At 36.1% G+C, this 22,989-nt stretch overlaps 4 protein-coding genes across 6 annotated transcripts; 2 read left to right on the top strand and 2 right to left on the bottom strand.

Annotated features, from left to right (window-relative positions):
* Positions 1–370: 370 nt before the first annotated feature.
* LOC18611295 (ADP-ribosylation factor-like protein 8a) lies at positions 371–3,619 on the bottom strand. The gene is made up of 6 exons (XM_007047480.3): positions 3,375–3,619; positions 2,257–2,338; positions 2,091–2,123; positions 1,842–1,963; positions 831–992; positions 371–702 (listed from the first exon to the last, which is right to left on the bottom strand). The coding sequence occupies exons 1-6, from the start codon at positions 3,410–3,412 to the stop codon at positions 585–587; spliced, it is 555 nt and encodes a 184-aa protein (XP_007047542.1). The 5' UTR covers positions 3,413–3,619; the 3' UTR covers positions 371–584.
* A 1,577-nt stretch (positions 3,620–5,196) lies between these two features.
* Positions 5,197–8,142, top strand: LOC18611294 (uncharacterized). The gene is made up of 9 exons (XM_018116547.2): positions 5,197–5,408; positions 5,510–5,706; positions 6,154–6,429; positions 6,520–6,578; positions 6,800–6,836; positions 6,942–7,013; positions 7,104–7,254; positions 7,354–7,521; positions 7,636–8,142. Exons 1-9 carry the CDS (start codon positions 5,223–5,225, stop codon positions 8,002–8,004), a joined length of 1,515 nt encoding a protein of 504 aa, XP_017972036.2. The 5' UTR covers positions 5,197–5,222; the 3' UTR covers positions 8,005–8,142.
* A 1,479-nt stretch (positions 8,143–9,621) lies between these two features.
* LOC18611293 (uncharacterized) lies at positions 9,622–14,710 on the top strand. 3 transcript variants are annotated; one of them, XM_007047477.3, is made up of 3 exons: positions 9,622–10,083; positions 10,715–11,217; positions 13,560–14,710. In XM_007047477.3, exons 1-3 carry the CDS (start codon positions 10,041–10,043, stop codon positions 14,409–14,411), a joined length of 1,398 nt encoding a protein of 465 aa, XP_007047539.3. In that variant the 5' UTR covers positions 9,622–10,040; the 3' UTR covers positions 14,412–14,710. The 3 variants fall into 3 exon arrangements, with proteins under 3 accessions (XP_007047539.3, XP_007047540.3, XP_017969591.2); XM_007047478.3 differs by having other exon boundaries at positions 10,632–11,217; XM_018114102.2 differs by having other exon boundaries at positions 10,611–11,217.
* A 3,186-nt stretch (positions 14,711–17,896) lies between these two features.
* On the bottom strand, positions 17,897–20,028 carry SHR (GRAS family transcription factor). Its single transcript, XM_007047476.3, has one exon. The coding sequence runs from the start codon at positions 19,632–19,634 to the stop codon at positions 18,117–18,119; it is 1,518 nt and encodes a 505-aa protein (XP_007047538.1). The 5' UTR covers positions 19,635–20,028; the 3' UTR covers positions 17,897–18,116.
* Between the last annotated feature and the right edge of the window lie 2,961 nt (positions 20,029–22,989).

Raw genomic sequence — 22,989 nt, 5'->3', positions numbered from 1 at the left:
CTAATAATATTAATATTTTAAATTATTTTTTAAAATTAAATATTTTTATTTTTATTTTTATTTTTTAATATTTTAAATTAAGTATTAACATTTATCATTTTTATACTCATAAATGTAATATAAAATTATTTGTATCATTCTCTAAAAAATATTTTACACCCTTCAAAGGAGGTTTTTCGTAATTAATCATCTTTAACTCATATAATATTTTACATCTGAAATTAATTTTTTATTTTTCAAACAAATATAAATCTTGAAAACGTTTTTTAAAAAATATTTTATTGCAAAACAAACAAACCCTAAATTAAAGCCAGATGAACAGCGCAATTGAAACCTTCCGTTTATATATAGTAATCGGCGAAAAGCATGCTAAGAGAAAGATTCATCCTACTTCAATTAAAAATGTGATGATCTAGTGTACAGTACACGACGCGAACACGATATTAAACAATCAGAAAATAAGTTAAGAGAAAAACCAAAAATGAAATTCTCAAGCAACACAAATTGTATCCCTTCGGAAACTTGAATTATGAAACACAGATTCAGCAGAAAAGAAAGGAAGAATAAAAAAACACAAGCCTTTTTCAGCTCTTTGATTTGGAATGCTTTACAAGCCAATCAATAACCGAGTCAATGTTGGTTGAGTTCTTGCATGATATCATGAAGCAGCAAACTTCTCTGTCAGTAATTGACTTTAGTCCCCTGCATTAAAATATTCCATGTTATGAGATACTGTTTAGTTCAAGCAAAGCCGAACTCAGCTGAATTAGTTTACTTCATTTTTTGCAATTCAGTTTCTTCGGGTTACTTGGAGTTAAACTATTTCTTACATTTCATCAGTCAAAGCCTGCTTTGTCAGAGCTCCTGGCTTGTCAATCTTGTTGCCTAGCACCAGAAGAGGGATGCCACTAAGTGAGGATTTGCTCAGCAAATCATGAAGCTCACTTCTTGAGATACTCAGGTTATCAGGATCAGCAGCGTCGACCACATAACTGCAAGAAAATCAGCGTCAGGTTAGATGTAGATTCACCGATAAGAATGCAGAATTTGATAGGCACTCTAATCATTTAACACCCAATCATAACTGTGTGTGACACACAACAGATCCAAAAAAAAAGAAAAACAAAAAAACTAAATAGAGCAACTACGATTCTAATAGGAGATATCCTCATACACAAATAATGCAGCAGTTGCAACCAATTAAATGAGAAACAATCAAACAACTATTATTTTCTCATAACAATTCATCCAATGATAGGTATAAATTTTGACACTCGATCTTTAATTAACCTATCCGTAAGGTGTTATTTCCTGGGGCACAACTTTCTCAAACCGGTAAGAAATACAAAATGGCACCATTCTTTAGAGAGGGGTTCGTTGCCAGATTCTTCTCCTTGGGTTCAGGCTCATGGTTTTCCTAATAGATATATGAAGACATGTACAGAATGCTATGCACTTCACATAACTAATAACAATATCAGCTTTCATGATTTGAGAAGTACAAAGGCAAGAAGTGAAGACTAGTCAAACACTGCAACAATAAGCATATGATCTCAGCAATCTTCGCAATATCAGATGCAAACCTTTCCAAAGACCAACCACAATTTATAACAAAAGAATAAAAAACCTTCAGTTCATGCGCTATGCTTTCTGAAGACATGCATAAACAGAAATGATGACCATGCAGTTTTAGATATACTACTAATAATGCCACTTTTGAAATGCTCGCCACCAAATCAGAGTTGGGTAAACCATTAGCAAAAACTTTTTGGTTCCCCAAAGCTTCAGAAGAGAGTTATTTCACATAACACATCCATGAAAATAAAGAAGTAGCTTCTTACACAATAGCAGAAACTGCACGGCAGTATCGTTCCCACATACTGCGAAACCTAGGTTGACCACCAAGATCCCATAACTTAATTGTAACATTTCCTTTTGTCACTTTCCTCATGTTGAATCCAACCTAAAAATGAAACCATTAATTACCTTAGTTCTATGCCAGAAAGAAAAAGACTACAAAAGCATTGGAATGTAATATCATCTTGAGTCACAAAGGTAATGGAGCAAGTACAAATCCTCTTACAACTCACCGTAGGGATCATATCTTCACTATATCCACCAGTCTGAAAACAACACCAACCAGCCAACTTAAACTCAGCCCAAAGAATAAGTAAAACAAAACATATTCTAGTAATGACCCTTTTGGTAATTTACTCACTGCAATGACAATAACAAGCGAGGTTTTAATTTACTTACTGCGACAACATTTACTAATGAAGTTTTTCCAGCATTCTGAAGTCCTATCAAAGATAGCTCCATTTCCTGCTTGAAAAAGAGGCTGCAAAACAACATATAGAAAAAGTAAGCCCTTGTAATGTGAAGGTTGACCTACTGAGGTCAACTTGAAAGAGCCTGAATAATACTTAAGAAAATAAAGGTTTCAAAAGTCTGCGGTAATAAATGACTAACAGAAAAGCAATAATACTCTCAATTTAGCAATTCAGCAAGTTTAACATTTTTAGCATTCATATGCCTCAATAAAAGCCATACACTGACTGAAAAGTACGTAATTTATAGTTTGACAAAAACAAAAGCTTCCCATCACCGGACAACTCAATATAGGAATCATCCACTAGTCCACATGAAATAAAAGCAGAATTTACAACTTAAACCAAGATTCTAGGGGATGTGGAACAGAAGAGATTTTTTATTCCAAACCCTTGCAAAAAACATTTAAGGAACCATTGATCATGCCGGTAACAGATACACTCACAACCTTCATATTAATCAAAATAGGGAACTACTCAAAAGGCAAGATATTGTAAAGTTCCTGCATTTACTTCACCACCATAAAGAACCTCTCCTCTTCCTCGTCTTTGCCCACTTTTTCACTGAGATTTCTTTATCTATGGAGTGAGGTTACCATATTCTACACCATTCTAATGCAGAATCAAAACAAAAAAAAAAAAAAACCATTGACTCATTGAAAATTACATCAAAATAAGATATCCATTGATATTGAAACATTCTTTCTTTTTCCTTCAGAAAGAAAGAAAAAAAACAAACAAAGACCCATCTTTTATTATCTATTTCTGCTCATAAGTTATACATCAATTTTATTCGTTTCAATATGTACATTCTTAACCCTTGAACAAATTTGACTGTATTTTCAAACAAAAGCTGGAAAATTCACTTGTTTTATTGGGGTGTCAAACACCAAGTTAAGGATAAAGAACCAAAATTTAGCTTAAACAAAGGAAACCCAACTCTATATAAACCAGAATTCTCAACCCAAATCAAATATATTCTCAAAAAAACCCATCAGAAATTCACAAAGAGTGCCATTGCAGGAAACCAAAAAAAAGTTCTCCTACCTGCGAAGCCAATTGAGAAAAGCTTCCCACAAACCCATTTGGAGATTCAAAGAGAAAGAGAAGCAGAGATCCCAAGCAACAAAAAGAAGGTTTCTATTTTTTTTTAATTTTCAATGGAAAAAAAGAGAGAGACGGACAGAGCCAGAGATCTCTCTCAGCCTCTGGCTTTTCCTTCCTTTCCCTTCCCTCCCCCTCGCCTGCTGAAGTGCTTATTTTTATTTATTTATTTATTTTACCGAATTCCTCCCTTTCAATTATTTTCTTTACATATAAATAAAGCCAAAAGTTGGACTGGATTTTCTTTTCTTTGTGTTTTTTTTTTGGGGGCCAGAGTTGGATTTTAAAATACGGTGGGCGATGTTTGGGCAGTTGAAAAAATATATATTAATAATATAGTAAAATATCAGCCGTTGGTAGTGGGTGATTGGGAAAGTATGGACGGTTCGATTTTATTGTTTCTATTACTTCAGTAAAAATGACAGCAAGTTTTTTTGTACTCTAATTCAGACCACTTAAAAGTGAGTGAAGTCCGGAGGAAGAAATAGATTGAACAGTCAAACGATCACAGCAATGGCAATTGGTCTTCACGGGCGAATGTGATTGGTTGGTTTTTCGTGATCAAAGTAATGTCTATGGAGAGTGGTACTCAATCGCGTTTAGTGAAAGTTTGGGAGATCCAATGTGACGTAATATAAGAAAGTTGTACAAAAGAATTGAGGTGGCAGACCAGAGCCATAGCTCGCGCGTTATTGTGTGCTGGAGAAAAAGGCCTGAGCCCATTTTGCAAATGGGTCTAACCTTTTTCATAAATAGGGTTTGAGCGGATCAGTACGGGGGCCAACTTCAAACCTCTAACTGGAATCTTTAATAGTTTGCCTGAACGGAGGAATGAAGAGAAAAAGAGAGAAAAAAACTTTAATTAAGGTAAAATCATAAATTCATATGACATTTTGTTTTTGGGTCAAACTTGCCTAATTTGTTAGATACGAAGTTTGCTTCTATACACAGAATTATTAATTTGTGTACACAAAAATGAAAAGATTTAGCAAAATCAATTTCTTCTATTTCTTTTTTTCTGAACAAAAAATGTCATTCTCCATTATAATTTTAGACTTTAATTCATTTCCATTCCCTCCTTTTCCCTTTGTAGAAAATTAGAAATATCATACATCAAGATCAACACCTTTCTCGGCAAAAAAAAAAATTACATCAAGATCATGAAAAAGCTTTGTTCTATCTCATAAATTTGATTCCCTTTGTTTCAAGAGTGGAATCCGAAAACTTTTAAAATAAAATTTCAAGTTTTTAATTTAATTACAAAAAAAGGTTTGATAAGAAACATTTCTCAAGTCTTTTGAAAAGGAAAATAATTTGAAACCATTTGCCATATATAGTGAATTATTTGATTGGATTTCATTGACTAATTATCACATGCCACAATTGGCCTCATCATTATTAATTCATGACAACTATTGCATGCAAATCACTAGAAAAATATCAAGCATGGTAATAATTAATTTTGTTCTTCTCACGACCAAAAAAAGTAGGATATTGTAAAATCCCAGAAATTTGCATAGGATTTTCCCTTTAAAATCACAAGAGGCTTACATTTTAAGACATTAAGCAAAAGAGAAAAACCGAAAGGTGGTCAAAATGAACCAGGAAATTCGGCTCATGATTCGTTGCTCTAAACATTCTCCTTCATTCACAAAATTTTTTACAAAACCATAACCACAAGCAATTCTTACCTTTCTCTCTAAGTCAGACGACCAAGCAAAAAGTTGCAAGATTTTGATGCATCATTTGTCTGTCTTTCTACCCTTTTCATTGCTCTAAAAATTGTCCATCATGTCTGAACCAAATGGAGCTGTTGCTTCACTTATTTTCCTACTCGTTTTCTCCTCCATGTTTTCACCACAGTTGGTAGTTTTTGGCTCGCCTCTTCACGAACATTCCTTCAAGAGGCCCGATCCTCTTCGACACTTGAAGGACTACCGTGGGGTCTATAACGTTACAGACACGCATTACTGGGCCGTGAGTTCCGGTCTTTCTCTCTTTTCATTTTATTCTGTCGAGGAAAGGAGTGTACAGCATTGATTTTGTTGTTTCTTTTTTGTTCTTTAATGATGTTTCAGTCTGCAGCATTTACAGGAGTTCATGGATATGCAATGGCGGGAGTTTGGACACTGTGTGGTATATGTTTTGGGATTTTCTTAATTTTCAAGAACATAAGCAGCAGCGAGTCTTCTTCTTCTTCTTCTTTCACTGACCATTTGGATCGTTACTATTTGTTGTTGTTTATGATGTTCCTCCTGTTAACATTGCTCGCCATGTAAGTGCCTCAATCAATCCATCTTGCTTCCATTTTCTTTCTCAATTGCTAATAGGGATAAAATGGGCTGTTGTTTAAGTCATAGTCCAACAAGAATTTTGTGCAGGTTAAGGATCATGGGCCTCCAATCCCTATACTTGGAGTTAGCTCTAACTCCAAAAGTTCGGATGGAGGTCTTAGTCCTAGTACTTTTTCTCATGTATAAAAATATTCCTTAATTATAGCCTGGTTTAAAGCGATTGCTTTTAAGTTATGATATACTTTCATGGAAGATTCTTGCTTCTGACACAGACAAGCATATCTGTTTGTAAAATGGAAGCCAATTCAGGGCATAGTTTAGGTCTAATACTATACCAGGGTTAGAAACACTGGCACTGTTTTATTAGGGAAGTTATAGTAACTAGTCTGATAAATTGTCACTTTTTTTGCACGTGATTCAACCCAAAGAGTTGCTGCCAGCTTCGTCATTGCAGCCAACCAGAGATCCCTGCAAAGAATAAAGAAACTGAAGAATACTATTGTAAGTGCTGGAGATGATGTTAGTAAATCCATCCGAAGATTAATTACTGCAATGACAAGAATACAATACCTTCTGCTTCCGTATGATCGAAAGACATCTCAGGAATTGAATGTGACGACACATAGACTCGGAAAGGAATCACGAACCATTCAGAATTTTGTTAGAAGTCATGAACGTCCAATCGATGTGGCTATTCAAACTTCGTAAGCATCCAATTCCTAGGCAATAGCTTGGTCCTACTATGTCTTCATTATGTGCATTTTACAGTCTACATTCTTCTTCTTTTGACCTAGGTACGTAGCACATCTTGTGATTGCCATGGTCAACTTGCTATTGTTGATTGCTGCACTTGGTGAGTTCTCTTTAGTTGACGAATGCTTAATTTGTTATGTTTGGCATATCAGATTTGATTTGTACCACAAATAAAACCTATTCAATCCAGAATTCTGTTTTTGAAAGTCTATTGCTTACTCATTTTCTGGTTCTAAACAATATATTAGTATCTGGTTGATTCTAAAGAGTGCACAACCACAACTAACTTGATTAGACTAATGGATTGCTGCTTTGGCTCAGTTCTGCTTCTGTCGCATTGGCACCCTGGACTTATCTTGTAAGGAAAAATCTGAATTTCTCCTTCACCCTATATTTCATTTAAGATGTAAACTTCTGCCTTATGCTTATTTGCTTCCATCGTGTTCCTCTTCCTGCATTTCAGCATAATATGTTTCTGCTGGATCTTAACAGCTCTGTGCTGGGTTTTGACTGGCTTTGATTTTTCCCTTCACACGTGAGTAAACAGTGCGAGATCTTTGCTTTCCCACCCTTTCTTTTCCTTGTGAACCTTGCAAGCTAAGAACCTCGTGCCCGCCATATGCAGGTTTGCTCAAGATTCTTGTTCAGCTTTTGAAGATTACGTACAAGACCCCCAAAACAACATCTTAAGCTCAATATTACCCTGCATGAATTCAACAAATTCAGACGAAATCTTGACTGGAATTGGCTCGACTGTCCATGATTTCATAGGGGAGGTACTGAATTGATCAGTATTTTCATTGCAGAAATGAAAAGCATGATATAGTTTTATATATGATATGCTATATGTGAGTGTATTTCTATATATTTTGTAGTTGAACTTACAAATAACTGAGGTATATTCAAGAATCAAATTGAACGAACAAAATGATGGTTTATTTGGCTTTGGGATGATATGTGACCCCTTTTCCGGAGCACCTAACTACAGCTATGTACCTGAAGTCTGCCCCGAAGATGCCATCCCCATCGGCAGCATACCAGATGTAAGCAAAGATTACTCCTGCCACTAGACACGAAATCTTGAATTCCTTCATAACAATCTTGTTCAGAAGTTGTGACTTCCCTGTTAATACTTTTGATTGAAAACTCGTATGCAGATCCTTTCAAGGTTCACCTGCTACAATGAGAATTCCACTCAAGTATGCTCAAGAAATGGAAAAATCCTTCCCGAGGATACTTACAACGAGGCATCGGCATACAGCCATTCTGTTCAGTACATGCTTAATGTGTTTCCTGATCTGCAGAACTTGGCCGAATGCAGCATGGTAAAGGACGCATTCTCTGACGTTTTCCTGCATCAATGCAGACCGTTTAGGACATCGCTACGATGGCTATGGGCATCGATGCTATCTCTTTCAATTTCCATGATGCTTTTAGAGTTAACTTGGATTGTGAAAGCTTTTCAAGAGAAGGGAAGGTGCTTCTCCAGATGTTCAATCTTCCCGAGACAATCAAACCCTCTTTAGAATAGCAAAACTGTATGGTGGAGGTTATCTCTTGGCTGGCTACGCTGTATAAATTTATCTCACACAATCAAATTTTAGTACATATTCATGATTGTCCTAAGACATGGTAAAATAATTCAAGCTAAAATTACCTTAGATTAATCATCAGATCAAAATTTTGTTTGATGATAAGATATTCAATGATTCTTTAAATACTTAAATGTTATCAGCCATTTCTAGTGACTTTGAGCCAACAGAATATGGTTGGGCTTTAAAAACTGCTACTATGAGATATCTCTTTAAATTGGAAGAGGCCCATCAAAATAAATAAATGCAAAGCTGTCACAACCTGTGACTTTGTGTATTGATGGAGAGAATAAGAACCTAATCTTTGGTGATAAGCTTGATTAATTAATTAAACAAACAAATTAATGCATCTGAGTGTTCGTGCATTAAAAAAGAAAAAGAGTAGAAATACATGAATTTGCTTTAACTTCTGTTCCAATTTTCCTTGATGACTTTATGTGGAAACAATGTGTTACACATAAAACCAAAGAAAATGTCACTTTAACGTTATTGAAAGCTACCCTAATTAAGGAATTCCTTTTTTGATTTCTCAATGGTAATCCAAACCAATGTTTCGTTTACGGAGTTTTTGCTTTATTTTGCAAATTCCAAAGGACTCGATCACACCTAATTAGGGAATTATTATTTGTTTTTATCCTCACCAAATAATAGAGTAAATTATCGTTTAATAAGGGCTAAAAAGTCAACAAATCAAAGCCACTATATTATCATTTAATTTGTATTAAATGATTTAATGATGTGTTTTTAACCTTTAAGGGCACAAGATTGTAATTAGAAGCCTTTAATACGTTAATTATTATAATCATAATCCGTAATAGCCAATTTGTATTAAATGATAAGAGTGTTATTGTCTTTTAATTTCAACATGTTAATTAGTACTATTTTTAAATTATTTTTTGCTTTTGTTTTGGGTAAATAGTCAATTTATGAAAATAAAAAATGTAAAATTAATTTCTTGGAAAGTGATGCTTGCCCGCTACCGACCTTAGCAAAGAGGTAATACTAAAGCCAAAGTTGGTGCTAAAATTTGGTCAACTAATCAAAACTACAGATGCCATATCAACTCAAACTCGCTGTCAACCAGTCCATATTCTACTTCGACCTAACTCCCATTATCATATTCTTTTCTTTTCTTTTTTAACTTTCAGCTTAATTACTCAGATTCCTTTCTTTTGGTTATCAAGGAAAAAAGCACACTAATTAAGTTGTTTGAGGGTATTGAAATTGGAAATGTTATTATGCCTAAATAAATTAGTTAATTAAAAGTATTTTATGTCCTTTTTTTTTAACTAAATTTTCATTTTGATAATATCTTATTATTGTTATTATTGTGTAGTACTGGACTCTGTTTTTTTCCTTTCCTTTTCCTCTTCACTATTTTTTTAAGGAAGGTAAACGTTGGTCCTTGACAAGGAAATCTCACAGCTCTAATTCAGCAAGCCTTTTAACAGGAGAAATCTCAATATTTATAAAACAGCAAATGAAATCCAAAAAATAAAAAGCTCATAATAATTGCATATAAAACATTTAATTAATTACCAAATAATGAATAAAATATCATTAGCACAGCAAATATCTAACATCCGAATGGTGTAGAAACATAGGCAAAAGAAAGAGAGGGCCAGAGTTGAGTCCAAGTTCCAAAACTCAGCACAAAGAGATTGCAACAAAAGATGGATAGATCGAATAGATAGAGTGAGAGAAAAAAAAGGAAAAATCTTTGTTCACAAGTCACAGTCATCTTCTTCATTTAAACGTTTTTAGATCTTTTTTTAAACAAACCAGATATAAACTACTCAACTTCTCCTTGCTTTGTTCTCTTCTTCTTGTCAAATTTTACTCCTTTTCTCTTTTCCATGTCTCTGGGTCTTTAGTAAGATTGTTGGAAATTGTCTCTAGTTGGGTTTTTTTACCAGACTATGATTTACTTGGTTTTGTCTGTGGAACTTTAAAGAAAGGGTAAAGCAGAGATGCCCATACCTGGGACTGGGAATTTTCATAGAGTTCTGTCAGGTAAGTTTTTTTTTTTTTTCTCTGGGTATTAATAATTTTCTGCTAAGTTCTTGTTTTTTGTGTGTTCTGTGGTTCTGCATATGGGTTTAAGCTTTTACAGTATAAAGTTGATTGTAATATGAAAGTTTGATGATTTTTGAGGTGATAACTATGTAAGTAGGCTTGTTTGCATTTCAATGAACTTTAATTTGTTTGTCTACTGTTGTTTTCCAGTTTATAATTTTCTTTTTCAGTATAAAAAGGGTGTCTTGAATTTACTGTATGGTGCATGTCGAGAGCATGGTAAATATAGTGCAAATCCTTCTCTTTTTTACGATTAGGAGTTGATAATTGCCTATACTAATCATGAAAAGGGTGCATTTTGACTATGTTCTGGACTTGGTTGCTATTTGTAGTCAATCGAAGTCTAGCCAATCAGTAGTATTTGTGCGGAGTTTGTTGTACTCAAATCTTGATGAAATTAAGAGATAGAATAGATTAGCGTGGTTGTGACTCATATTTGGTCCGATTTTATTGGATCTCCATAGGTTGCATTTTCTTAATTGCAGCATTATCTTGGAGATAAAAAAGGAAGAGAATATGAGGGTGAGGAACAAATACAGGAAACCAACCGCTTTCCCTTGCAATGCAGGGAGCAGATGCTCAATGTCTGCTGTAGTGTGGAGCTTGGTGGGGTTTGTTCTTATGCTTCATCTGTACTCTCTTGTTAGCCACAGAAATCCAGTGGGTGGAGATATCCAATTGCGTATGAGTCGTCATCCATTAGTCCGTGAACTTGAACAGGTGGAGGAAGAAAATATTCAGATTCCCCCTCCTAGGGGCAAGCGATCCCCACGTGCTGCTAAACGGAGACCCAAGCGAACGACCACTCTAATTGATGAATTTCTTGATGAGAATTCCCAGCTTCGGCATGTATTCTTTCCAGATATGAAAACTGCTATAGATCCAACAAAGGATGCAAGAAATGATAGCTACTATTACCATCCAGGGAGAATTTGGTTGGATACCGAGGGAAATCCTATTCAAGCTCATGGAGGGGGTATACTCTATGATGAAAGATCCAGTTCATACTATTGGTATGGAGAGTACAAAGATGGACCTACCTACCATGCTCATAAAAAGGGAGCAGCACGGGTAAGTTAATCATTTTGAATACATAATCTAATTTCCAACTACAGCTTTGCTAATATGGGACTAGTACTTATGCTTCAATGAGTGGCATACTGTCTTTATCTGTCACTGCAGCTTGTTTCTTTGCTTTACTTGGTATGGTATGACCAAATAGCTGATACTGGTTATTTTTTTGACATTGGACGGATTTGAGAAATGATTTGGGTGGCCTTTTATGACTTCAGTCTTAAGAAAATTAAGGTTTTTCATATATCATCAGCTCTGGAGGAAAAGACTTTAGAGTTTAGGACTTGAACAGGGGAAAAGGTGTAGGCTTACGGCTGCTTAATTTGCCGGCACTGGAGAATCTGTGGCTTGCATTTGTTACAGCACCAAGTCAGCAGGACATAGAGAAACAAGGTGTAGGATTTGTTCTGTGAGGAAAACATAGTGCATTATAGAAGGATTTTAGGGTAATTAGTATTTGAGGACTTAGGGTTTTAAGAGTAGAGAAGGATGAGACAGATCTAGTTGAACAAAATTCTAAACAACAGAGCTGAGAATTATATAATTGACACCCAGAAAATTAGAGAGAGAAAAAGAGAGAGCAAGAAAGAAGAGCCAAATAAAGATGTAGGGATAAAAGCTTGAAAACTAGGATCCTAGGCATCCGTGACTCATTGTTAAAATAATTCATAATTTCACTAGTAAGGACCTCCTAGAATGTGAAGAGTTTATAGTCCTTGGTAATGACTTATACAAAGTCTGTCTTGAAAATACCAACTCCCATATTAGAAACCACATAAATGCAAGTAGTAACATTAGTGTATTTTGGGGTAGTTTTTCACGTTATTGTTCCTTATAATAGACATCCCAAATTTTTTCAATATAAAATGAGTGAAACAAAATCCAAAATACAATAGACTTCAAGCTGAAGACAGTTTCATTGATGCTTTGTCAAATCCTTCTTTAGCCACTTCCTATTCTTTGAAATCCTTATGTTATCTTCAATTCCATGTTATTGATTGTAACATTGATTTTGGTGTAGAGAAGCTTATTGTCAATGCAAAAATGGACTTGTTTAGGAATGGAGAAACTCAATCCCAAGCGCAGTAAAAGATGTGCCTATGCACTGTGAAACTGATCTGGTCTGAGCCAAAATATTTGGTTATATTTAATTTGGCTTATAAGCTTCCTCAGTTGGGTTTGGTTTTAATAGTGGAAAATTCGAGTATCTTGGTTCAGTTACAATGCTAAGGAATAAATTATTCAAACCAAGTTCCAGAACCTCTATCATTGGTATTTGTTCTAATTGATGCCAAACCTTTTTCTTTTACTGAAAGAAACTCACACTTGTGAACTAAAAATGTGAGTTGTGAGCCACTAGAAGCTCTGATCTTTATCAATCTCTTTATAAGTTGCAATGATGCTGAGGATACAAGATCAGCCCCATGGTATAATCTCTGAATTCTTAAGGTTTGACAGTATGAAAAAAGAAGGTTACATAGGTGTAAGAACATGGAATTTTAATGCTTTTATGCTTAATGAAGCGCTTATGACTCATTTTTCTTTATTTGCACCTCTGGTACCTTAGTAGCAATGAAAGTCCTTTATCATGTATGTATATTTGTTTTCATATTACCTATGTCACCACTGAAGTGCAATACCTTTTGATGATGTTATTGAAATATGTACTATTGCCAAAATGTCTTGAGATTATATTTGTGACTGAAACCAAAGAAATTATATGCCATATTATATTCTACCTATCTCCAGGTGGGGAATGAGTCATAACTCATAAGTAGGTGTATGTGATGGTTTTGGTGCAGTGATAAATTTCTATGTGGTAAACTTGAAGTTATTAAAACAGTGAAAGAGAAGCATTTCTTTGTGTCAGAGGTTGTCTTTATTGATGTAGTTTCATTGTCGATTTCTTCTAATTCAAAGAGATATGAATATAGCTTTATCATATCCAGATTAAGCTGACTATTGTGATTGCAAATTGAAAATCCTTTGAGCCACTTCATCTTTCAGTTGTTCAACCCTAGCGACTGAGAAAGGAAGATAAATGCTGCATAATTAGGGCTCATTCCCTGTATAATCTTTTGCCACTCTGGGTTTTACTCATGTGAATGCATAGAGATGACTTTTTGCACCTAAATGTTTTTTATAGTGTATGTAGATGCTTTTCCAAAAAAAGAATGTGGGTAGTTATAGCTGACACGTAAGGCATCATTGCGCCTTCGCAATACTGTCATTTTAAGCACCTATTTCTAGTTTGTAGTCTTGGTTTGGTATTTGATTGCATATGTAACTCTTTTGTTCCAAAAAGTTTTTGTTGAATTGTTTGGTTACCTTGTAATCAGGTTGATGTCATAGGAGTTGGTTGCTATTCTTCCAAGGATTTGTGGACATGGAAAAATGAGGGCATTGTGTTGGCTGCAGAAGAGACAGATGAAACCCATGATCTCCACAAATCCAATGTGTTGGAGCGGCCAAAAGTGATTTACAATGACAACATGGGAAAGTATGTAATGTGGATGCATATTGACGATGCCAACTACACTAAAGCTGCTGTTGGCATTGCTAGTAGTGATTACCCAACAGGTCCTTTTGAATATCTCCGTAGCCAAAGGCCCCATGGATATGAGAGCAGGGACATGACCATCTTCAAAGATGATGATGGTGTAGCATATCTAATTTATTCCTCTGAGGATAATAGTGAACTTCACATAGGACCACTAACTGAAGATTATCTAGATGTGAAGCCTGATATGCGACGGATTCTGGTTGGGCAGCACCGGGAAGCCCCAGCACTGTTCAAATACCAGGGGACATATTACATGATCACATCGGGTTGTACTGGATGGGCACCAAATGAAGCACTGGCTCATGCAGCTGAGTCAATCATGGGCCCATGGGAGACAATGGGAAATCCATGCATTGGAGGGAACAAAATGTTTCGACTTGCAACATTTTTTGCACAGAGTACATTTGTGATTCCTTTGCCAGGGATTCCAGGTTCTTATATTTTCATGGCAGATCGATGGAATCCAGCTGACCTAAAGGACTCAAGATATGTATGGTTACCTTTAATAGTGGGGGGCCCTGCTGATCGGCCTCTTGAGTTCAATTTTGGATTCCCATTATGGCCAAGGGTGTCAATATACTGGCATCGGAAGTGGAGACTTCCCTTGAGATGGAGACTGTCAAACTGATTGGCTCATTTTTCTTCTTTTCAAATACATGGTTTTTGGTGTATTCTTATGTATATTAAGGCTCTTCACTTATTCTTTCACTGGTTTGCAGCCTTTTCTCTGATTTGCAAAGCCTTTTTTGAGCTCACACACCTCAATAATTTGGTGTACATGTTCAATCTTTTGCACTGCCAGTGAACTTACAAAAGTCTCTCTCTGTAGGTAATGTTAATAGTAGCTTTGAGGATGGTAAATGTTCACAGAGACAATTACTATTTGGTTGAGAATTTTTTTTTCCTTTCCTAAATAATTTGCTCGCAGTTCCTTGTGTCATTTGTTCATTGCCCTCTTTGTTTCCTTTATCATATAATGAAGCTAGAAGTAATTTAGCAATTCTCATTTGATATGTGAGCCGTAGCAAAAGTATCTCTTCGCTCCATAAAGGAAGGAAAAGGCCCATATGCTTAGGCCTGACTGAAGTTGTTTCAACTCTTTGCTTGGGGCCACATGGGAATTGCCTCTGAAACAACGGAAATTGGTGTTGAAAACTTGAAAAAACATCCAAAAAAACAAAAAAGAAAAAGGGGGAAGCGGTGGGAGACTTTGATAGCGATACGGGGACCATAATTTACAATGACAATGTTGTCCTACAAAATAAAGGTCCCCTACTCTCCAAAGCCCGAGGACCTTCCTCGGCCCCACCACACATCACACAGTGCCAGTTTATCCTGTTGTCCCCATATTTGTCCCAAAAACTTAAATCAAAGTCCCTTTTTGATGAGATAAATAGTAATACTTAGTAAAAAAAGCAGTACAATATTTCTTTAAATGAACTTATACAAATTAGATATTAATTTTGGCTAAGTACTAAAGTATGATAATAAAATTTCAGAAATAAGGTAAACTTGAGTAAGTTGGCCGGGATATACAGACTTTAGTTTGGTAGTAACATATTTCCTTCCCTCGAGTTAACTATTAAATGTAAAAATAAGGAATAAATAAATTATATGGATTAACCTAGACTAGGCTTGTACAAATTGAGCCTAATTGAAGAAAGAAAATTGTTTGTACAGTTGCATTAAATAGTCGTAAGGTTGGCTTTTAGTCTATGGATCGATTAGACAACATCTGAGCAATTGTTCCCTGATTCCCCATAAGTCTACGTCCTAGAATTAAATCATGATTCTTAAAGTTCAACCAATTCTAGTCAAATCGGATACATTCCATTGATTTGATCTGAAATCCAGACTTGTGCCATAAATAATGTTATATAAGTAGTACAATTTATGGCATTTTCATTGAAGCATATCTCTTTTCTTACCGTTTTATACTAATTATTCTTTTAGTCTTTATTTATTTATTGTTTTGTCTATCTTTCTTTTTGAGACATGTCTCAAAATTATATATCTATTTTTAAACACTTAATATTTTTATTTTTTTATATTTCGATTTATTTTTTCATGATCTTTTATTTTTATATTAAAAAAAGATGAAACATCAATTTATAAAAAAAAAATACAATTTTAATATAAAATACATTAAAATCAATGCTTTTATCTTAATCTCGTGCAAATCAAGAAAAAAAATTAAAAAAAAAAGACGGTAAAAATATAAACACTATTAACTTTACCAATTACCCTTTTGCAAACAATAACTATGTTAAATTTTTAGTACATATAGGGATTCTGTTAGATTTTTCATTATACAGGAAGATATATATATAATGTAATTGCATGTGTCTCATGCATTTAGATGCGACCAAATAAATTAGTAAGAATAAATAGACTTCAGCCATTGATTTGGAACATGTTAATTTATCATGTGACTCACAAAGAGCAACTAACACGCATCAAACAAAACGAATAGCAAGAACGAAGACTAAGTCTATTCAAATTAAGTTTGTTCAATTCCAATCTTTTTAAATAATATTAATTGCTATATTCTTTTAAGTAGTTAGATGTATATATATAAAATACCTATACCAAACATCATATTTCTATTATAAATAGATACTTCTCGCCTTTTGTTTTTGTTCTTTGATTTTTTAAGGTTTTACTCCCATAAAAGAAAAAAGTGAAGACCACGTACGGCAACAAAGTATATGATTATTCAATATTTTCCATTTCTTTTTCGAAACAGAAGAAGACCCAGACTGAGAAAAACATAGAGAAGTCCGAAAATAGTTAGAACTAAATATATATATTATAGTAATAATGCAAGGGCCAAATTTGTTCAATAATCTTTTCAGCATGTTCCCAACTTGCCACTTGAACTTTGGGAATAGGCCCCACGAAATATGTTGAGTCGAAGAGACAGCAGCTCGCCGGTCATTTGTCAATGACATAAAGCAATTCAAAGCTTAAGCTAAAAAGCCTAAAGGACGCAAAGCATGGGCCGACTCTCTTTTTAAAAACAGGCACATATCTTGGATGAGAAAACACGTAAAGGAGTTTGAATAGTTATATTATCATTATCTTTGATTTTGAAAGCAAAGGAAAGAAAGAAAAAGATATTTGAAAAGGTGGTAGGAAGAAAAATAAAATAATAATAATTAAGTTAAGATGAAATGAAAAGGGTGTTGGTGTGTTAACGTGGAGGGGGCAAGTCTCGTCAAAAGATTAAGATGTGAACCCCCTAAAAAGAAGTTCCCACTATACATATTTAAGCTTTTTTTTTCTTTTGTTGTTTGCCCTTTCTTCTTTTCTTCTTCTTCTTCTTCTTCCTCCTCCTCTTGCGTGGGCCAAAAAGCAATACTTGTTAACGTTGCTACACCACCATGAAAGGGTTTTTTAGGTTGTGGTGGGGGCCATTTTATATGGGCAAAACCAAAGCTTTCCCTTTCTAAAATCTAAAGAGAAAAGGGCAAAAAGATTTTGCATTTATAATTTTCTTTTCTAAAAAAAAAATAGAAAAGGGGAGAAGAGGGAATTGGTAGCGTGCTGGCCACCAAGTCCCGGTATGCCACTTATGACTAAACACCTTTCTATAAGATTCCCCCCAAATGGAACCCAACCTCCCTAAGCCAAATGGCCGTCCTAAGATTCTAAAGCCCCAAACTAGATAAGGACCTATTCATTACTTTTAGATGGATAATTGAAAATTTTGAAACCCTTATTTTTAGTTATCAAAGAATTACTTTATTAATTCTCCTAGTTAAGCTGATATCACCCCCCCCCCCCCCCTTTTACACCAAATACCAACCCCATTTCAATTTTGGACCTATTTATTAACAATGATTTAAAAATTACTTAGCATTGTCAATTATTTTAGTAGCCAACACCAGCCCTCGTGTTTAAACTAAAGAAAAATTGGTTCTTTTTGTCTTAATTGTGCATCAGGTCTCTTGGGAGGATTTCAGCAGGCCATCGCGGTTCAAAGTTGGTGGTATTGATTAAGTTTCGAAGAAAATTAAAGCTCTCTCCAATTTGAAGATGATCAAAACCCCATAACCTATTTGTCCATAAAATTCTAAAATAATCACAAAATGGTAAAACGAAGATTAATAATTAGTGAAAATCAATTTTACTCCCAATCCTATTCAAATCAAAAGCAAATTCTTGCACTCCCCCCTCCCTCTATCCCCTTTGTGTCCTCCATAAACACAAAGTAATTTAACCAACCCCATAAAATACCAATCCCCATTACACGTGCGAGAAAAACATAACACACGTGTGAATCACTCCCAAAAGCAGTACTCTCCATGCACAAAAAAGCCTACAGCCGTCGTCAAGGCCGCCACGCACTGGCCCAAACCACCGGCTGATCCTTCCAAGACAAGAATATTCCGGCGTCAGGACACTGTGCCATTGACCAACCTTCTTTGTACCTTCTCAACAAGGCGCGTACGTCGTCACACACTTCGTCACTCAAAACCACCGGGCTAAATCCACTTGCATGGAACCGTCTGGACCAGCGCGTGGCTGACTCGCGCCTCTCGATGGACTCGGACGGTGGACAAGCCACCAAGTCAACTATGGCTCGACCCGCTGCTCGTTCCAGCATCAACCTTTCATTGCTTGTTCTGGCAAAACTCTCATCCAAGGCTTCAAAGTAAACCCTACACCATCTTAAACATTCTTGGAATCCCTTAACGAACTCCAGCCCATCAACCCCAACATCAAGATCAGCTTCTTCTTCAACAACCGTGATTATCCTTGGCTGCAATCTCCTGAAATTTGATATCATAATATCTCTACGATTGTCAACGGCTGTGATCGAATGTAATGTGCCAACACAGTTGATGGCCAAGGCTTCATCTTCTTTGATATTAAGTTCTGATAAATCTAAGTCACATAAATCACCAGCATGGTGTATCACATTGAATTTAAAGGGAACTCCCATAAGCCTAGCAAACTTTTCCATCCTGTTTCCTATTTCTTTCATTACTTTTTGGACTGCAACCAAGCCTCCAGCTCCTGCAGCACCTGAAACGGCGCCGGTTTTGCTAGCAACAATAGTGGTTAGCCTTAAATGCGGGGTTTCATCGGTGCGGGTAGCAAGGGCTTCAAGCAAAGTAGGCCACTGGGTGCAATAAGTGTTGCTAATATCAATTATGTGTAATTTGCTTTCACCTTCGAAAGCTTCCATGATTGCACCATTACAAGCTACGTGACCAAAAGTAGTCCAAGGACTTACCTCTTGAAACTTCAATACCATCTTTCTTGTTGACTCGAAAGAACAGGTTTTTTCAGATACTGAGGCTAAAGTTCGATAGCAACGCTCACCAGAGTCGGTCATGCGGCTAAACAAGGCTTGAAGAAAGTGAGAACCGAGTTTTTGGTCGGTGTCACCGTAAGGTGAGCTAAGCTCGTTGAGCATCCACATGAGCTGCTGGACACGGGCGCTGTTTCGATCAGCAATAGCGGTTGCTGTTTCCAGGAGGATATCGGTAGCCCACTTGCCGGAGAAATCGAAGCTTAGGTCACGAACAGGGGAGAAAGAGAAATCAGAAGGGTCGAAAGCATGGTGAGTGGTGGGGGTAGAAGTGTTCGTAGTGGTGGTTGTGGGAGTCGTGGTGGTGGTAGAAGGGTGGGGTTGGTGTTGTTGATGATGGTGATAAGGATAGTAGTGTTTAGAAGAAGACGAAGAGAAGTCTTCTTCATCCATGAAAAAGTTGAAGCATTCTTCGTCTTCTTGTTGGTAGTGATGGTTTTGTCTAGAGGATCTAGAGCTGCTAGAAGTTCTGCTAGAGTTGAAAGATTGATCGGATGATTGGAGACTTACAAGTCTAAACAAGGTATCCATCTAATACCAAATAGCAAGAGACCCACATCAATAAACTTTGGATTGAGGCTGTTGGGGGGTGTTGGAAGAGATGGGTGAGTTTCTGTTTTTAACAGTACTAGAACATGGGTTATAGAGAAATGATTAAAGGGAGGGGATCTTAAAACTGGATTTTACTGACTGGGTTTTGTAAACAGAATTAGAAAAATAAAAATAAAAAAAAAGGAAAAGGGTTGGGAATCTAAGTGTGAGTAAAAAATGTGCTTTCTTTTGGTGTAATCGATGAGAAAAATGGAGTGGGGTTAGAGGGGGTTCTTTTCTAGCTTGTTTCTTTTAGGGTGCTTTTTTAATTTTCATGGGGGAATTGACTAATATGGGGCTTTCTGCTAAATCTTGGAAGGTGGTATGGACTAGCTAGCTGGTGTTTTAGGAATAGAATTTCTGTCTGACAAAAGAAGAAAGAGATTGAGAAAAAGATAACAAGGGTCGATATCACCAAATGGGTTTAGTGGGATAGCTTTTTATGCAGAGAGAGAGAGGGCGGGAGAGAGAGAATGTTATGGGTTTTAGTGGGAGCAGGCGTGCCAATTGGGTTAGAGAGAGATGGGAGACTAAAGCTGCCGGCGTGCATCACCATCATCAAACCCACCATCACCCCAACACAAGTCATTCACATTCCTTGCCTCCTAATCCCTCTCCAAACTCTGCCAAAATGCTTGTTACTTTTTTCCTTTTCTATACTATTACATTATCCCATACATCAATTTGTCATATAATAATACTCTATTCTATTGCCAAAATGTACCCTTCCCTAGGTCATGCAGCATGCTTTTCTTCCCCCTTTTCCCCCCCACTCCCCCATATCATCAAATAGTTTATAAATCACAAACACTAATCACTTCGCATACCAGCACTCTGTCCATTTCACTAGATGACCAAAGCCCAAAACCATACATCCCCCTCTCTTCCATGTCACTGCCCCCAAAATCTTGCAATACACTTGACCAAACTCTTCTAATTTTTCTTCCTAGCCAAGTTGCTTCCACCTAATGATTGCAGCCCCCCGAATCCCCCCCTTCAAATTGAAATTCCTATTGTCTTGACCTTCTTGTCTTCAAGCTCAAGGTTAATTCTATCTAGAAACAAAATCTTTGTTTGGTTGGCACTTGGCCTAGTCCTGAGAGCCTTAACATTCACATATTCTTCCTTGAATCAATGGTCGAGACTTTGAGAGATTACTTTTATGTTTTTGTTGGAGGGTTCCTGGCATGTCCTTATCTTTGGTTTTTCAGGAGACAGCAAAAAAAAATGCAACTCCTAGCTTAGCTTAGGTTAGTACTCTATTTTTCTCAAAGGTCAAGGTGGCTACGCATTCATTTTGCTGTATAGATATTCTCACCGATTGTTCTCTTCGCCTCGATTTTCTTCAACAATCATTAGGAAAATTCCTGCTTGGACTCTTTGTCCCTAGTCAAGACGATGCTCGCAGACAAACAGCAGAGTGAACATATCTTTCCTACCTTCCGATCCAGATGTGCCCCAACAGTCGTAGATTTTGTACATAAGGGTAGCTTTGGGAACTCAATTCCCGAGAAAATGGAAAAATTTTATTTCTCCAGCTCAAATGTTCCAAGTATCCAACCCCACTGCCAAAAGCAAGCAAGCCAGCTAGCTAGTTTAGGATTTAATTACTCCATTTAAAATCAAAATCAATTCATAATTAATAATGTACATGAGTATTACTAAAACACATAAGACAGACTTTGAAAGCTTAAACTAGGGGATGTTTAATGGATTTGTGGGGTCCACGTAAATTTTTGTCTTAGGCATTATTGTAACAAGAATGTAGATGAAATGTCACTCTACCTCAACCATAATAAAAATTTTTGCTTTAGATTGATTGGGAGGGTGATGGCAACTTGTTATATTTTAAAACACTTTTTTTTTCTTTCTTCTGCCTACTTGGTTTGTTCATTGTTTAATGGCTAAAATTACATAACTGAAAAGTAACCACAAACTTATCAGCTTTTCCTTTCCAAATCCTTCAACCCCAGAGAGCAGAGCAGCAGGTCCCATGGATTCGAATCCCAAACTTGTATACTTTCATCCTCCAAGGAATAATACTTGAATTGGATTTTGATTGGGAATGTACTGGGAAACTTAAGAACTCTTACAAGACCTGTTTTAAATAGTCTAAGCCTTTACTTTTTTTGGTCTTTCTTGTTTACTAATTGAGAAGTACCTATCTATCATATCTTGTAACCACTCAAATCCCAGAAAAAAGATGATAGATCTTCGAATCCAAGACCCTTTATTCCCCCACCTTGATAGAGTGATTGTTGAATTATAAGGTCAAAAGCAAAACTGTCACATTCTCTATGTTAATAAAAGAAGAATTAAGATTTGGGAAAAAAGTAATTACTGTGACCCCAGAAAGAAATGCTTCTCAGTTCTGAAATCAGATTTTTTCACCCGGTCATGCTTTCCTCATGGCTTTGTACAAAAACATTAACCCCACATACTGCTGAGCTATATCAGAAAAAAGTGCATGTACCCCAACCTGCCCAGAGAAAAAAAAAAAAAGAGGAAAAAAGCCTTTGGTGGACCTTGCAATAGATGGGTTGGATTTCCCCTGACATGGCATGACACCATTAGGCCATTAGTCACAAAGCTGTAGTTGCAATTGGACCCCCCCCCCCCCCCCCCCCCCGCCCTCCCACCTCTCGCTTTCCCTGACTTTTCTTTTGCAACTAATCCCTCTTATTAGAAATACTTTTTCCCTGTCTGATGATGTTTAGGAGGCCCTACCTGTTGGATTATTGATTAAGAGTTTGTTCACCAAATTTTCGCACAATCTTGCGGAAGATAAGCTGCTGATCCAATACTGGAGAAATGTACGGGGTGTTTAAACTTGAAGGAGAACTTTTAAAAGTAAGAAAAAAGAAAAAACAAAACAAAACCATAGGTTTTTCTTCCTCTTTAAAGTTGTTGGAAATCAGCTTTAAAGCAAAAAGCACCAGCCTTCTTCTTCTGAAGACTACTCAAGTTAGTTATCAATTGAAGACAGCTTGAAAGTTGAATTCTGAATTGACATATTTATTGTTCATCAGAAAGGGGTAAAAGGAAGTCCACAAAATAATCCATAGAAAAGGAGAAAACTGAAAAGAACACATCAGTTTGACATGGATGTTACATGTGCAAAGATATATTAGATAGAGAGCAAACATGTTAGGGATGAATTATATAGTAATGCATACATAGACATAAATTCATTACAAAATATCTGTACGACGTCATTATTAAACTAACACATTAATATGATAAATTTATGAAAATTTTTCATCTTACCCAAGTTGAGTTACCATCGATGTATAAG

This window comes from Theobroma cacao, chromosome 1, assembly GCF_053813885.1.
Source record: "Theobroma cacao isolate CCN51 chromosome 1, ASM5381388v1, whole genome shotgun sequence".
Taxonomy (NCBI): domain Eukaryota; kingdom Viridiplantae; phylum Streptophyta; class Magnoliopsida; order Malvales; family Malvaceae; genus Theobroma; species Theobroma cacao.
This window is presented reverse-complemented; position numbering and strand designations above follow the sequence as displayed.

Coding starts and splice junctions, on each gene's coding strand:
- LOC18611295 (XM_007047480.3), bottom strand. CDS start 3,412: ATGGGTTTGTGGGAAGCTTTTCTCAATTGGCTTCGCAG. Junction 993..1,841: donor CGTGCAGTTTCTGCTATTGT/GTAAGAAGCTAC, acceptor ATTTTCTTGCAG/TTATGTGGTCGACGCTGCTG. Junction 703..830: donor CAGGCTTTGACTGATGAAAT/GTAAGAAATAGT, acceptor ATTTTAATGCAG/GGGACTAAAGTCAATTACTG.
- LOC18611294 (XM_018116547.2), top strand. CDS start 5,223: ATGTCTGAACCAAATGGAGCTGTTGCTTCACTTATTTTCCTACTCGTT. Junction 5,409..5,509: donor CAGACACGCATTACTGGGCC/GTGAGTTCCGGT, acceptor ATGATGTTTCAG/TCTGCAGCATTTACAGGAGT. Junction 7,522..7,635: donor CCATCGGCAGCATACCAGAT/GTAAGCAAAGAT, acceptor ACTCGTATGCAG/ATCCTTTCAAGGTTCACCTG.
- LOC18611293 (XM_007047478.3), top strand. CDS start 10,663: ATGAGGGTGAGGAACAAATACAGGAAACCAACCGCTTTCCCTTGCAAT. Junction 11,218..13,559: donor ATAAAAAGGGAGCAGCACGG/GTAAGTTAATCA, acceptor CCTTGTAATCAG/GTTGATGTCATAGGAGTTGG.
- SHR (XM_007047476.3), bottom strand. CDS start 19,634: ATGGATACCTTGTTTAGACTTGTAAGTCTCCAATCATCCGATCAATCT.